This window comes from Python bivittatus, unplaced genomic scaffold, assembly GCF_059951505.1.
Source record: "Python bivittatus isolate LINGU-HERP-01145 unplaced genomic scaffold, Pbiv_v1 ctg000680_np1212, whole genome shotgun sequence".
NCBI classification, from domain to species: domain Eukaryota; kingdom Metazoa; phylum Chordata; class Lepidosauria; order Squamata; family Pythonidae; genus Python; species Python bivittatus.
Window position 1 is genome coordinate 4664200 of NW_028277095.1, and position 12146 is coordinate 4676345.

The window sequence follows — 12146 nt, forward strand, 5'->3', positions numbered from 1 at the left end:
AGCAAATATGGATAGCTTTGAAGAAATGTGAATAACCTATGGTTCTTCGTGCATTTTTGAAAGAGCAGCTGAGGAAAACAGAACTTGACAGATGATAAAGGAATGCATAAATATTATATATAAAAAAATAATAAAGACCGATAAAGGAACACAGAGATGACCTTGGAAGCAACGAGAAGACCATTAGCAAAACATGAATTCAGCCTGGAAAATAGAAAGGCACGAGAAAGAGACAAGAAGTTGCCCTGCTTTGATTCTGTTTGGTATAAGAGGGACAGAAGGGAAAATACAGTCAGATTTTCAAGGTTCTGTTGTTATAGCCTATATCAGGAGTATCTGTTTGCTGAATTGGCCTACTTTGAAAGGCTGACGGCAACTGAAATTGACATCCTGACCCACTGATAACTGCACAGGATAAAACGTAGCTGTGCTGTAAAGGGATCCATTGTGGGAGAAGGCGAAAAATTGGAAACATATTTGCTGAAGAATGTTCTCCAAAGACAATGAACTGAGCCACAGGCAAGAAAACCAGTCCTCCTTCTAGCACGGTACTCAGATGCAGAGACTGCCTTGGGACTGAATTCTTAGATTTTGCTGCTTCTGCGCAACACCGTGCTAAAATGTTTTCAAATAACTCTAAAAAACACATCTACGCCTTTGGGCCTATCAGAAAAAACAACATATTCTGAAAACTCATTCAAACCCTGGAAATGTATAACATGTTATCCTCCCTCTCCCCACTCCCATTTAATGCACATACATTTCTTTTTGTTGAAATTGAAGACCCAGGAGTACATGCAAATATAAATGTGTTTCTGGCACAAGGGGGGAAAAAATGGAGGTTTTTATCCTTGCAAGGCAGTTTAATCCCCCTGTCGCAACTGCTAAATTATGATCTGCTATTCCATCCAAATGGTACATTTGCCAAGCAGATGATCTGAAGCGAAGATTTGCAACAATCCCACTAGCATTGCAAGCTCTTTCTGTCTCTGTATGAGACTTGTGCTGCCACGTCTTCCTCTTTAACAAAGTGTCGCTGTCATTCTCTGATTTATAGTTGTGGCAATAAAAGGCAAGTTCTTTACTGGGGCTTCTAATCCATTCTGCTCTTGATGGGAATTCAGCTTGAGCAGAGAAAAGCTGAGAGGCAGAGTGGTGCAGTGGTGAAACCAGGTTCTGCTGTAGTCTCTCTTCAGCCCGGCAAGCTTCCTTGGTGACTTTGGGCTCGTCCCTCTCTCCCATCCCATCCCGCCACTCAGTGTAGTTGTTGTGAGGAAGACACATAGAAGGATGAGATGCTATGTTTGCCACCTTGAGTTCCTGAACGAAAAGCAGGATATAGAAGTCATATAAATAAATATATAAATCAGTGAGCAATTCACCTTAGCTTTTGCTTAGAAATGCTAGTTTTCAATGTCTGGGGAGGTTCCTTCCTTCCTCCATCCCGGAATTTGACCTCCCTCCCTCCCTCCCTCCCATCCATCCATCCATCCATCCTTTCATCAAGGTCAACCTCCCTTCCTCCCTTCCTCCCTTCCTCCCTTCCTCCCTTCCTCCCTTCCTCCCTTCCTCCTTCCCTTCCCTTCCCTTCCCTTCCCCTTCCCTTCCCTTCCCTTCCATCCATCTTTCCATCAAGATCAACCTTCCTTCCTTCCTTCCTTCCTTCCTTCCTTCCTTCCTTCCTTCCTTCCTTCCTTCCTTCCTTCCTTCCTCCCTCCCTCCCTCCCTCCCTCCCCTCCCCTCCCCTCCCTCCCTCCCCTCCCTCCATCCATCTTTCCATCAAGATCAACCAACCTACCTACCTTCCTTCCTTCCTTCCTTCCTTCCTTCCTCCCTCCCTCCCTCCCTCCCTCCCTCCCTTTTTGCTTCTGTTTAAAATAGCGAAACTCAAACCTGAAAGAAAAATTTCAGGTGGGATTGGGACCCAGAATGAAGTGACAGATTCACTCCCACTTTCAACATCTTCTAGGCTCCTGCCAACTGGGGAAGGACACTGGTGGCAGGATTTATGTGCATGGGAGGGGAAATCAGTTTTCTGTTCCTTTTCCTTTGGAGGGTGATTCTTCAGCCCACTCTTTTTGGAACCAATGGAGGGTTCATATAACAAGCTAAACCAGGAATGCCTCACCCCCTTTGCAGCTCCCTCAGATCACGCACCAAAATGCAGTGACAGAGTAGCCCAAACTATCAGGCAGTTGGGTTTTGCCTCTAGGAAAGTGGAGGACCATGGACTAAAGCATGTTAATTAATCAGAGGCACAGCCAGCCCCAGAAGCGTGGAGCAGAATGCTGTTGGACTCAGAATGAATGACCTTGTTTCAAATGCAAAATGGCTAATATGCAGAAGTTGAGTTTCAGGCAATCCAGAACCACTTCCCTTGCAAAATCACTCGCTGGTTGTGTTTTGGCTGGCTCAGAGAACATCTCTTCCAATTAAATCAAACTAAACCAAAGAGTCTGAGAAGCGCCAAAGCAAAAGACGGTTGACTGGAAAGTTGTTTTGCTGTACTATTCACTGTTAGCGCGCATGGAGGCTATTCTTGATTAAAATCTGAAACGCTGCATAAGCCGTAAGAAACTTCAGCTGAGCACCGCAGTGGGTTCAGAAGGAAGGTAGGGACAGAAATGTAAAAATTGAAAAACCAGCAGGAATATTAGAGGGTAAAAGGATTGCAAATATCTCAATTCAATCAAATCCCTGCCTCCAGCCTGGGAATGAAAAATGGCACGTACATTGTAGTAAACGGTGTGCTGACAGCATCAGGAGTCCCAAGGGTGAGAGACAAAGCGAACAAGGCATAGAAGAAAAAATCAAAACACATCTCTAATGGTTAATTAACAAATTGGTGATTATCCTCTTCAGAAACGATGCAAAATACGGTTCTCCTGATCCAGCTAAAACTAATTAATTCCAAGTCCTGCTGATTTCAATGAAAGAATTCAGCGGTGGCTTTGATATGACTGATTCTCCTATGGCAGGTAAAACAATGTAACAGTTGCTATATGTACTTTAATTTTTATGTATTTATTTTTTGACATGGGGAGTTCATACGAAAAAAAAACATATTTTCACAGGTATTCAAACAAGAAAATTCAGCTTCTCTTGTTTCTGTGTTCAGCTATCTACTTTTCCCAAACATGGAGTAGATAAACCAGTCTTCTGCTGTTGTCCAGCTTCCACCATGCTAGCAAGGGGCAACCTGGCTGGGCATTGTGAAGTCCCACACATCTGAAAGACACCAGTTGGAGGAAACTTGTTATATACTGTTTTGGAAGTTTTTGAGGATCTTCATAACAAAGAAGGCTTCATCCCAAGGAATCCGATCTAAGTCATTCTTGTCTTGAGCTGGGCAGAAATTTTGAAAGTCTTACCAGATTTTTGGCTAGAGAAGCAGGATGGATGATTTCTCTGGATTTTTCCAGGGGAAGAACAATTTTCCTGAGGGTAAAAATTCCCCTTACCAGTGACAGAAAATGCTGCAATTGAAAAATCTCCCTGGGAGGACTTCCTTTCTGATGTCTTCCCATAGAAGCATGGAAAATCAGGGAGACTGCAGACACAAATAAAAAAAACAGGCCGAGCTTTGTTTGCGCAGCCGTGACCATCATCCTGACATTTTTTATCATAGCCCGTGGATGTCCGTGCTGCAGACCATTGGACAGGATTATGCATTGAAAGACAGGACTTTCATACACACTCACATACCCCTTGGCCACACAATTACTCAAGAAGTGTGAGATCACTGTACTCCCCATGTAAGAAATGCTTCCCAGTTATTATCTGAAGCAATTTCAGATCCCACAACCTGAATAAGAATTCTTTACCTGGCCAAGCCACTTGTACTCTATTTTTTTCTCAGTCTGGTGCCCTCCAGATACATTGGGGCTGCAGCCTCCCTATTTTGAAGCCAACCTGGTCAGTGACATCGGATGGCACCAAACCGGGACATCAGTTATCCCATTATTAATGGCCTATCTTCTTAGTGGCACAAACATCTGTTTCTTTTGTAGCACACCAGAAAGATGTTCCTCTCTGCCTCAACCAGAACACTGTTTCAGAAACATTCAGAAAAATCACATCCTCACCCCAGTTTTATCACTCAGAAAGCAGGCTGCAAATTTAAGCTCTCCCTCAACCCTAACGAAAGAGAGCTGTAGCAATCTAAGGATTAGGAAAAGAATTGCCCTTTGCTGTTCTTTGCAGATGTTTGGTTCACTGAAAGAAGGCTCCTTGGTTTTCCTCCACAGAGTCGTAAACATGCAAGCAAAGTTCGGCTTTACTACATGCTCCACCCGATTGATGGAGGCTGTCCCGCCAAGAAGCTTCGGTCGGAAAATGTGAGTATTCTTCGGTCGGTTACTTGCCCAGCAGGGACCCAGACTGGATTCCACACGTTCATAGATGTATAAGCATTTAGGATGTACCAGTAGATCAATGCAGAAGGGGTACAATCCACTTGGATCACTGGGGACCACGCAATCTGACACAACGCTTAAAGCAAAGTGGTTTCTGCGCGTGGGCTGTGGCAAAGGAGCTCTTAGCCCAGTGATGGTGAACCGTTTGGGCTCGGCATGTCACAGATTCAGAAAATACCTAACTCTGCTGGCGTGTCACACCCCCCTAAACAAAGGAGAAACCATTATTTACATATTCATTTATTTAAAAGAAATTCAGTCCAATCATATGCAGTGCTATGTATTATATGAAGAAATGTCAAGTAATTACAGAAATGAACTACATGTAAAACAAACTTAGTTTCTTGGGTAACTCACACAAGGAGAATAGTTGTTGCTGGGTGTTGGTGAGTGCTGGCATGTCACCCAAAACATGCTGTGTCGTCTTTGACACACGTGTCATAGGTTCACCATCACTGTCTTAGCCCCTTTGGTAACTAAAAGCACCCCCTTGCTCCCCTTTTCAGATCTGCTCTGAATCACTTTTGAATCAAGTCACCCCACTGAACTCTTGCCCAGCCTAGGGTTTTGCTTACAGAACTCTGGCCCAAGGTCCTGGCTGTTATTTTCACAATGGGCTAGGCCAGAGTGCAAGAATAACTCAAGAAAACTGTCCTCTTAACAGCACGTTCTCAGAGAAAGAATGCCTTAGGACAGTGTTTCTCAACCTTGGTCACTTTAAGATGTGTGGACTTCAACTCCCAGAATTCCCCAGCCAGCATGGCTGTCTGGGGAATTCTAGGAGTTCAATCCACACATCTTAAAGTGGCCCAGGTTGGACAACACAGCATTAAGAGATGAACGTGGCAGAAATGCTCCGAGAAAGACTCATCCTGAAGGATAACTCCATGTTGATTTCTGTCTTAGCTTGAGCAGATGGTAAAATGAGGATTCTTTGGAATACCTTAACTGCCTCCCTTCTCAAGCATGAAACTCTTATTTTGCATATGGAAGGAGAAAAGGAAAGCAGGGGATGTAACTTTGATGCAATATTGTAAGTGAATATGATGTTCTGTCCAAATCTGATGTGTGAGTTGAACTCCAATGTCCTCTTTCTAGCCTGAAGGGACTTCATTTGACTTTACTGCTATCACCCCATAGACAAATCCTCTTAGTCTCATCATTTTGTCATATCCTCCACTCATTCGATTATCCTTGACTGATTGAGACTCTTTGAAGAACTAATCCTGCATGGAAAAAGAGAGGGAATGGCCAGAATAGGGTGTTAAAACATCTGGGCTGACTTCCGGTAGATACTAAGCCATTTTCAAGCCATATTGTCTATATCAGTGTTTTTCAACCTTGGCAACTTTAAGGCATGTGGACTTCAACTCCTCCATGGCTGGCTGGGGAATTCTGGGAGTTGAAGTCCACATGCCTTAAAGTTGCCAAGATTGAGAAACACTGGTATATATGATTCTAAACAGCTCAGGGCCAGGAATATAAGAAGTTGCCAATTTCAGTACAGGATTGTCCAGTCTATAGGCTCTGGAATAGATGCCCTATTAACCAAACTGCTCTGCTGATAGTCACTCATCTGTGGATCCAGGGGAGGGACATTCTCTGAAATGGTGTGCATTTTCAGGAATAATCTTTCCAAAGGTTAGCTAGGTCCCCTGCTGTGGTGTGTTTTCACTGCGCACTTAATCTATCAGCCAGGCCTTTCTGTGATTTTATCCCTTGCTTTAATTGCTGTTTACTTTTTATCTAAATGGCTGGTATTACTGTTTCTTTAAAACAGGTTTTATTCTATATTTTACTCTGTTTATTGTTGTAATTTTTTTTTTTAATGAAAAGCAGGATAAAAGATACCATAACTAAGGAAGGGATTATGATAACAACTGGGGAAATCAATATGACTGAGCAGGAGAAAGGGGGGAAAATGGTTTGCACAAAGTGTTATTCAGGTAATACTTGCCGCTGTCCTTAAATGTCAGCATCTCAGCCTGGCAGACAACATAAATGATGCTTGGCAACTTATTTTATGGGATTTGATTTACTGTAGGCAGCTGTCCCTTGCAATCTAAGGAAATTAAGACCACAAAGCCAAACTGGGCTGACTACGATATGGTCTTGATGCTATCATAAATTCTTTAATGATACATTTTTACTGGGGACAACAAAGAGGGCAGTGAATAATTGGCACAGTCACATAGAAGATGCAGTGGCAGAGGCTGTCTAATTGCAGGAACAAGTGGACCTATGGAGGTGCAGTGAAGATACTTGTGAAGAGATAACCTCAGGGTTTCTTTTGTTTCCAGGCTGTGCATTAATCTCATCTGGGTTAATTCAGATTTTAAAAAGTCCCCTATATTCCCCCCTCCCTCAGTTTGCACTCCATTTGATGAAAGGACATTTGCTCTGGAAACTTACAAGGAGAACATTTCAGAGACATTCTCATGTATGCAATGAGAAGGGGTATGTGTGAATTTCCTGTCCTTTGTTGTGCCCTCATCCCTCCAACCATCTGCAGCCTTCCTGGCTTCTCCCAAACTTGCATGCAATTCCAAGGGAAGACAAGATGAAAGGCTGAGCAGCCAAGGAGGCTGCAGAGTGATGAAAAGATGTGGGACAGAAGACAAGAACAGAAGTAGTGCCCTCTGCTACAGGTAATGCCAACAACTCAAGAGCAAGACTGAGAGAAAGCCAAAATAAAACTGAAACAGCCTGTAATAGTGGGAAGAAAAGAAATGAGTAAGCAATAGTAAGGTAGATGTTGGCAGAACATGAATCTTTCTTCTCCCAGTTGAAAGCTAATGGCAGATGGCAAGCCCTCGGTTCTTAGAGAAAATTTGAGTTAATTTAGGATATTACCCATGTTGACTAGGTAGGACAGAATGACTGCCCCCCAAGTATGATGACAATTGTGGAGATAATTGGGGGAATATCAGACAAAATATTCCAGGATACTTCTATATTGGGACTTTAGATCTGGGACTAGGAGGAAAAGAAATACCAGATATTTTCTCAGGGAAAAAAAATCTGCTCAGTTATAGAATGCTCTGTTAGGCAAGGAAAAAGGGGAAAAATGGATAGGCAGGATTGGGGCTTTGGAACTCAGGAAAATTAGATTCTGTGTTTCAAAAAATAGCAGGACATTTTTCATTTAAATTGTATTTAAATGCATGCTGTTTTGCTCCAAAGACATGTTTGGAAATGCACATTGATACATTTTTTAAAAACCAACCAAACCAAACCAGATTGATGGGTAAGATAAGTTTCAGTTCACTCACTAGTCCACCAGTTGTGGATCAGGTGGCTTCCTATTGGAATTGGTAAAAAACCAAAATTCTTCCTGAAGCCCCCCACCGAAGGCAAAAAAGAAAGAAAAAGCGAATAATGTGTTTATTCATCCCTAGGGGGAAAGGCTAGAAGAAATAAATTCTAGTAAATGATTGTTGCATCAATCACAAGTGTTATAAGGCTCACATCGTCTTCTGTTTCTCTTAGCTTTATCTGGCCCCTGGTGGTCCTGTGGTAATTGAGTAGTGATGAGCTTCTAGATTTATTGCATCTCAAGCCTACTGAAATGCTGTCTTCCACATCCACCCTCATCCCCATACAAGAAAGCTTGTAATGTGTCATATGAGAGAAAGGAGGTTACAAGAGGTTCCTGGGGTTTATTCCTATTGCTAGGACAGAGTCCCAGTTGTAGCTGAGAGAAACTACCCCAAGGCCTCAGAGGCATGGAGTAATAGTGCCCCAAACAAAGACAGACGGAATTTGTCCCATGTCCCAGACCTACAAAGAGTGCTTCATTGTATTTCTGATTTGATCCTGATGGATCCCCAAAGTGACTGCCCTGAAGTCAGAAAACACAGTGACATCAGGTTTCTCCTGCCCATCTTGAGAAGATCAGTTGCCTCTCCTGGGTACCCTACTGGCTATCTAACCATGTTGCATTCCATCAACAGCTGACAACTGGATGGTTCCACTCCTTGGTGTATCACTCAGGAGAGCAGTATTTTTCTCCAAGGATGGAGAATGAGGAACTGGGTGTGTACAATGAGCCCCAGGTTGCCACTGAGTGATGGGAGCAGATCTTCTCTTACTAGGCTGTGAACATCTCGCACCTTTCAGTCTTGTACCACAGGTCAATGGTAGAGCCCAGGCTTTACCAGGGGCAGAAGGACCTAGGTTCAAGCCTTGGTATTTCCACTGTAAAGGATCAGGAAGTTGTTCTGCCTGAGTTCCTGGAAGAATTGCTGCAAGGTGGCTTGATAGACAAATGAACTGCTGTAAAAAGTCTTAAAGGTGAAGGTGGAGAGGAAGAGATGTAGTAGCTGGGCATCTGAGAAGCTGCAAAGCAATAGCAGTTCACTTTGAAGAGAAAGGGACTTGGGCATATCTAAGGAAAAATGTTGGATGCAGGAATGCCCAGCTGAAGGAGGAGGAGGAGAGAAGTGGAGATTCAGGAGAGAATGTATCCTCTGGTACTGAAGTCATCCTGAAGACATCTTCTTGCCTTGAGAAGACCTCCTGCTTGACAGTAGCTCCTGTAAAGAGGTTGTGAAGACAAGGACTAGGGATGTCCCTCTACTTGCTCCTCCCCACTCACACACCAGAAATAATGTATAATACAAGCCCACTCAAGAATAGTGTTCAGCATTTCTATACCCAGGACCCCCCGCCTTCAAGTCCCATTTTGGGGCCAATTGTTTGGCTATACATTACCATCATTTTGTTTTTCTCCTAAGAACAGCCCATATGCCAAGAAGACACCTCAGCTGCCTTTGATTCTTTCCAGTAAAGAGAATGTTTGTGATTCGTTTACCGGTGAAATAATCAAAAGGCCCGTCAGCTATTACATCTACTAGCTTCTTCTCTTTTTCTTAAAGCAGACACACTCAGTGAAAGAGCAACAGAAAGATAGGGAGTGATACTACCTAAAGCTAGGCCAAAAATAGAAAAAAATCCCCTGCATTTTTCCCATCAGTTTTCATTCTTTGGGATAAAAAATATAATTTAGAAGGTTCCCCCCTGCCCTCCCCCCCACAAAGGATAACTTTTGGAGAGGTTCTCAGGGATTAAGAGATTTAATGTATTTAATGTATTTATTTAATGCCAGGTAGTAAAAGTATGGGACTGTCCTGTCTTTCATTGTGCCAACATTAGTCCCACAGTCAAACCAAAAAGATATCTTCTTGACTTTCCATGATTCCATTCAGTCTCAATGGAAGATATCAGGAGGGTACTCCCTTCCCCATGGGGCTTTTTCAGGAGTACTGTTATTACTACTGTTATTACTAAAGGAGCTCCTGCTCTTGAGAACTTGTTGGACAACTTCTCCTGTCCCTGGAAAAAATTCCACCTGTTTCTTCTGCCCACAAATTATGCAACCAGTCTCTCAAACCATTGCTATCCAACTTGAATACCATCTAAATTGAGTGTGATTCTCAGTACACACACACATATGTATTCCTGTACAGCGATAGATCCAAAATTACCATAGAAATCAGAACATGTTTAAAAAGGTGTTTTTAACAAAGGACACACATCATTAAAGAAAAGTTAGACTTTATGAAGTGTATACATCAAAATCTACTCTTGCCTATGCATGGAACAGACCTTCTAAGAGCGAATGGCACAAAATTGTGTGACTGTCCCAGAGATTTCACTAGACTGATCCTTTAATTAAAATATGTATAATCTTTGATAGGTATATTTAAATCCACTTTCTATGGTAGAGCCATATCTGAGGTTGTAATATGGTATGCCAGCTGGATGTTGACCTGATCCAGATTTTTAAGGAAGAATGCAACTTTGCATTTCTTCAGACCATGATAAATTGAATATCATGTCATAGTCACTATTCCTTAAAGAGTTCATCTCTATTTCACTCCTACAAAACCATCTGGACAAGTCCACTGAGTTTGTGAGATTTATAAGGGGTTATCTTGAGATTATATTGGCTCATTCGTGCACCCTTTTTTCTTTTGACACTGCACCCTTTGGCCAGACAAAAAGTAGTAGATCACTGTCTTAGGAGACAGGCAGGAAATAATTCTAATATAGAGGTCAACAACCCAGCCTCTGAAATCTTGAAAAATTAGCAAATGGTCAAGATTTTGATAGTCTTGCTCAAAATCTTGTGAGATTCATTGTTATTATTTTAGTCATGGTTGGTCGCACAGTCAGCCAGATGTTTAGACTGGATTTGCATTTTTATCCACCTATCGAGTCCTTCCCACGGACTTGGGATAGGCAGATGTTTTTTGATGGTGTTAAAGGTATCGTCATTCTATTTGCAGGTCTTTTTATTTTGTGATTTCTCCAGTTCTTTCTCTTCTCTTCTGCTGTCTCCAGGTGTTGCAATGTCCACTATCCAGAATTTTTTGTTTTCTTTCTTATCAACAACTGTTAAGTCTGGGGTGTTGTGTGGCAGGTGCTTGAAGTCCCAGAGCACTTTAGCTTCTTCATTTTCTATTACTTTGTCTGTTTTATGGTCCCACCAGTTCTTGCTTGCAAGCAAGCATATTTCTTGCAGATATTCCAATGCACCATTGTTGCGACTTTGTCATGCCGTTGTTTGTGGTCAGTCTGTGTGATTTTCTTGCAGCAGCTGACTAAGTGGCCCACTGTTTCTTCCTCTTCTTTGCAGAGGCGGTATTTGCTGTCTGTTGCTGTCTTCTCGATTCTGGCTTTATATGCATTTGTTTTTAAAGCTTGGTCTTCTGCAGCCAGAGTTAGCTCCCCTGTCTCTTTCTTCAACTTTCCTGCTCTTAGCCATTGCCAGGTCTTGTTATTATCTGCTTTGCCTGCTAGTTGTGTGTGTGTGTGTGTGTGTACTGGCCATGTAATATTTTGCCTTGCTGTGTCTCTTTTCTGTTCTCCATTTGGTCTTTCTTATAGGCCAGTTTGGTTTCTTTGGTATTCAGTAAACCTTCATGGTGTACTAGCTTCCGTGTATCTTCTTCACTGTCCTTCAGATATTCTTCCAGTGCCTTTTTTCTTCTTCAACTGTCTGGTCTACTTCCACGCCTGCTTATGCTCCTTGGTAAGTAGAGTCTGTCAGCATCGCTGCGTGGATGAAGGGCATGATTCATTGTCATTAGTTTTCCGGTCTTCCTATCCAGGGCTCCTAGTTCAGCTTGAGTCCAGTCCACTATTCCAGCTGTGTATCTAATGACTGGAATTGCCCAGGTGTTAATCACCTCAATGATATTTCCACCATGAGTTTGGACTTTAAGATCTTCTTTACTCTTCTGATGTATTCACTACTAACCTTCTTCTTGACTTCAGTGTTCCTGATATTGTCAGCCTGAAGGATGCTCAGGTATTTGTAGTAATCTTCTTCATCCAGGCTCTTGATGTTATTTCCATTGGGCATCTTGATTCCTTCAGTTTTCACTATTTTTCACTTGTTGATGGTCAGGGTGGCACATTTGTCCAGCCCAAACTCCATTGCAATATCTTGGCTGTATATTTGGACAGTGTTGAGCAGTGATTCCATTTCAGATTTTTCCAAACAGCTTCAGATCATACATATAAAGGAGGTGGGATAACCTGACAGATGTTTTTGATGTTTGATAGCCATGCCCTGACTTGTTCAGTATTGTTGACAGAGGAATCAATGCAATGACAAACAGTAGTGGTGATAATGAGTCTCCTTGAAAGATTCCTCTCTTGAAGTTAACCTCTCCCAGTCTATCACCATTGACCAGCAACGGTGTCTTTCATTGTGCCATTGAT

At 42.4% G+C, this 12146-nt stretch overlaps 1 protein-coding gene across 3 annotated transcripts in view; it reads left to right on the plus strand.

The window, feature by feature from the left end:
• The window catches only part of ZMAT4 (zinc finger matrin-type 4), a 127889-nt gene that overhangs the window by 50557 nt on the left and 65186 nt on the right, over window positions 1-12146 (plus strand). For all 3 annotated transcript variants that reach the window (XR_015798128.1, XM_088151963.1, XM_088151965.1), the window contains exon 3: window positions 4248-4337. Coding sequence is in view for 2 of the 3 variants with exons in the window: in XM_088151963.1 (XP_088008089.1) it covers window positions 4248-4337 (90 nt within the window). In the remaining variant the exon portion in view is untranslated. The remainder of the gene's footprint in view (window positions 1-4247; window positions 4338-12146) is intronic.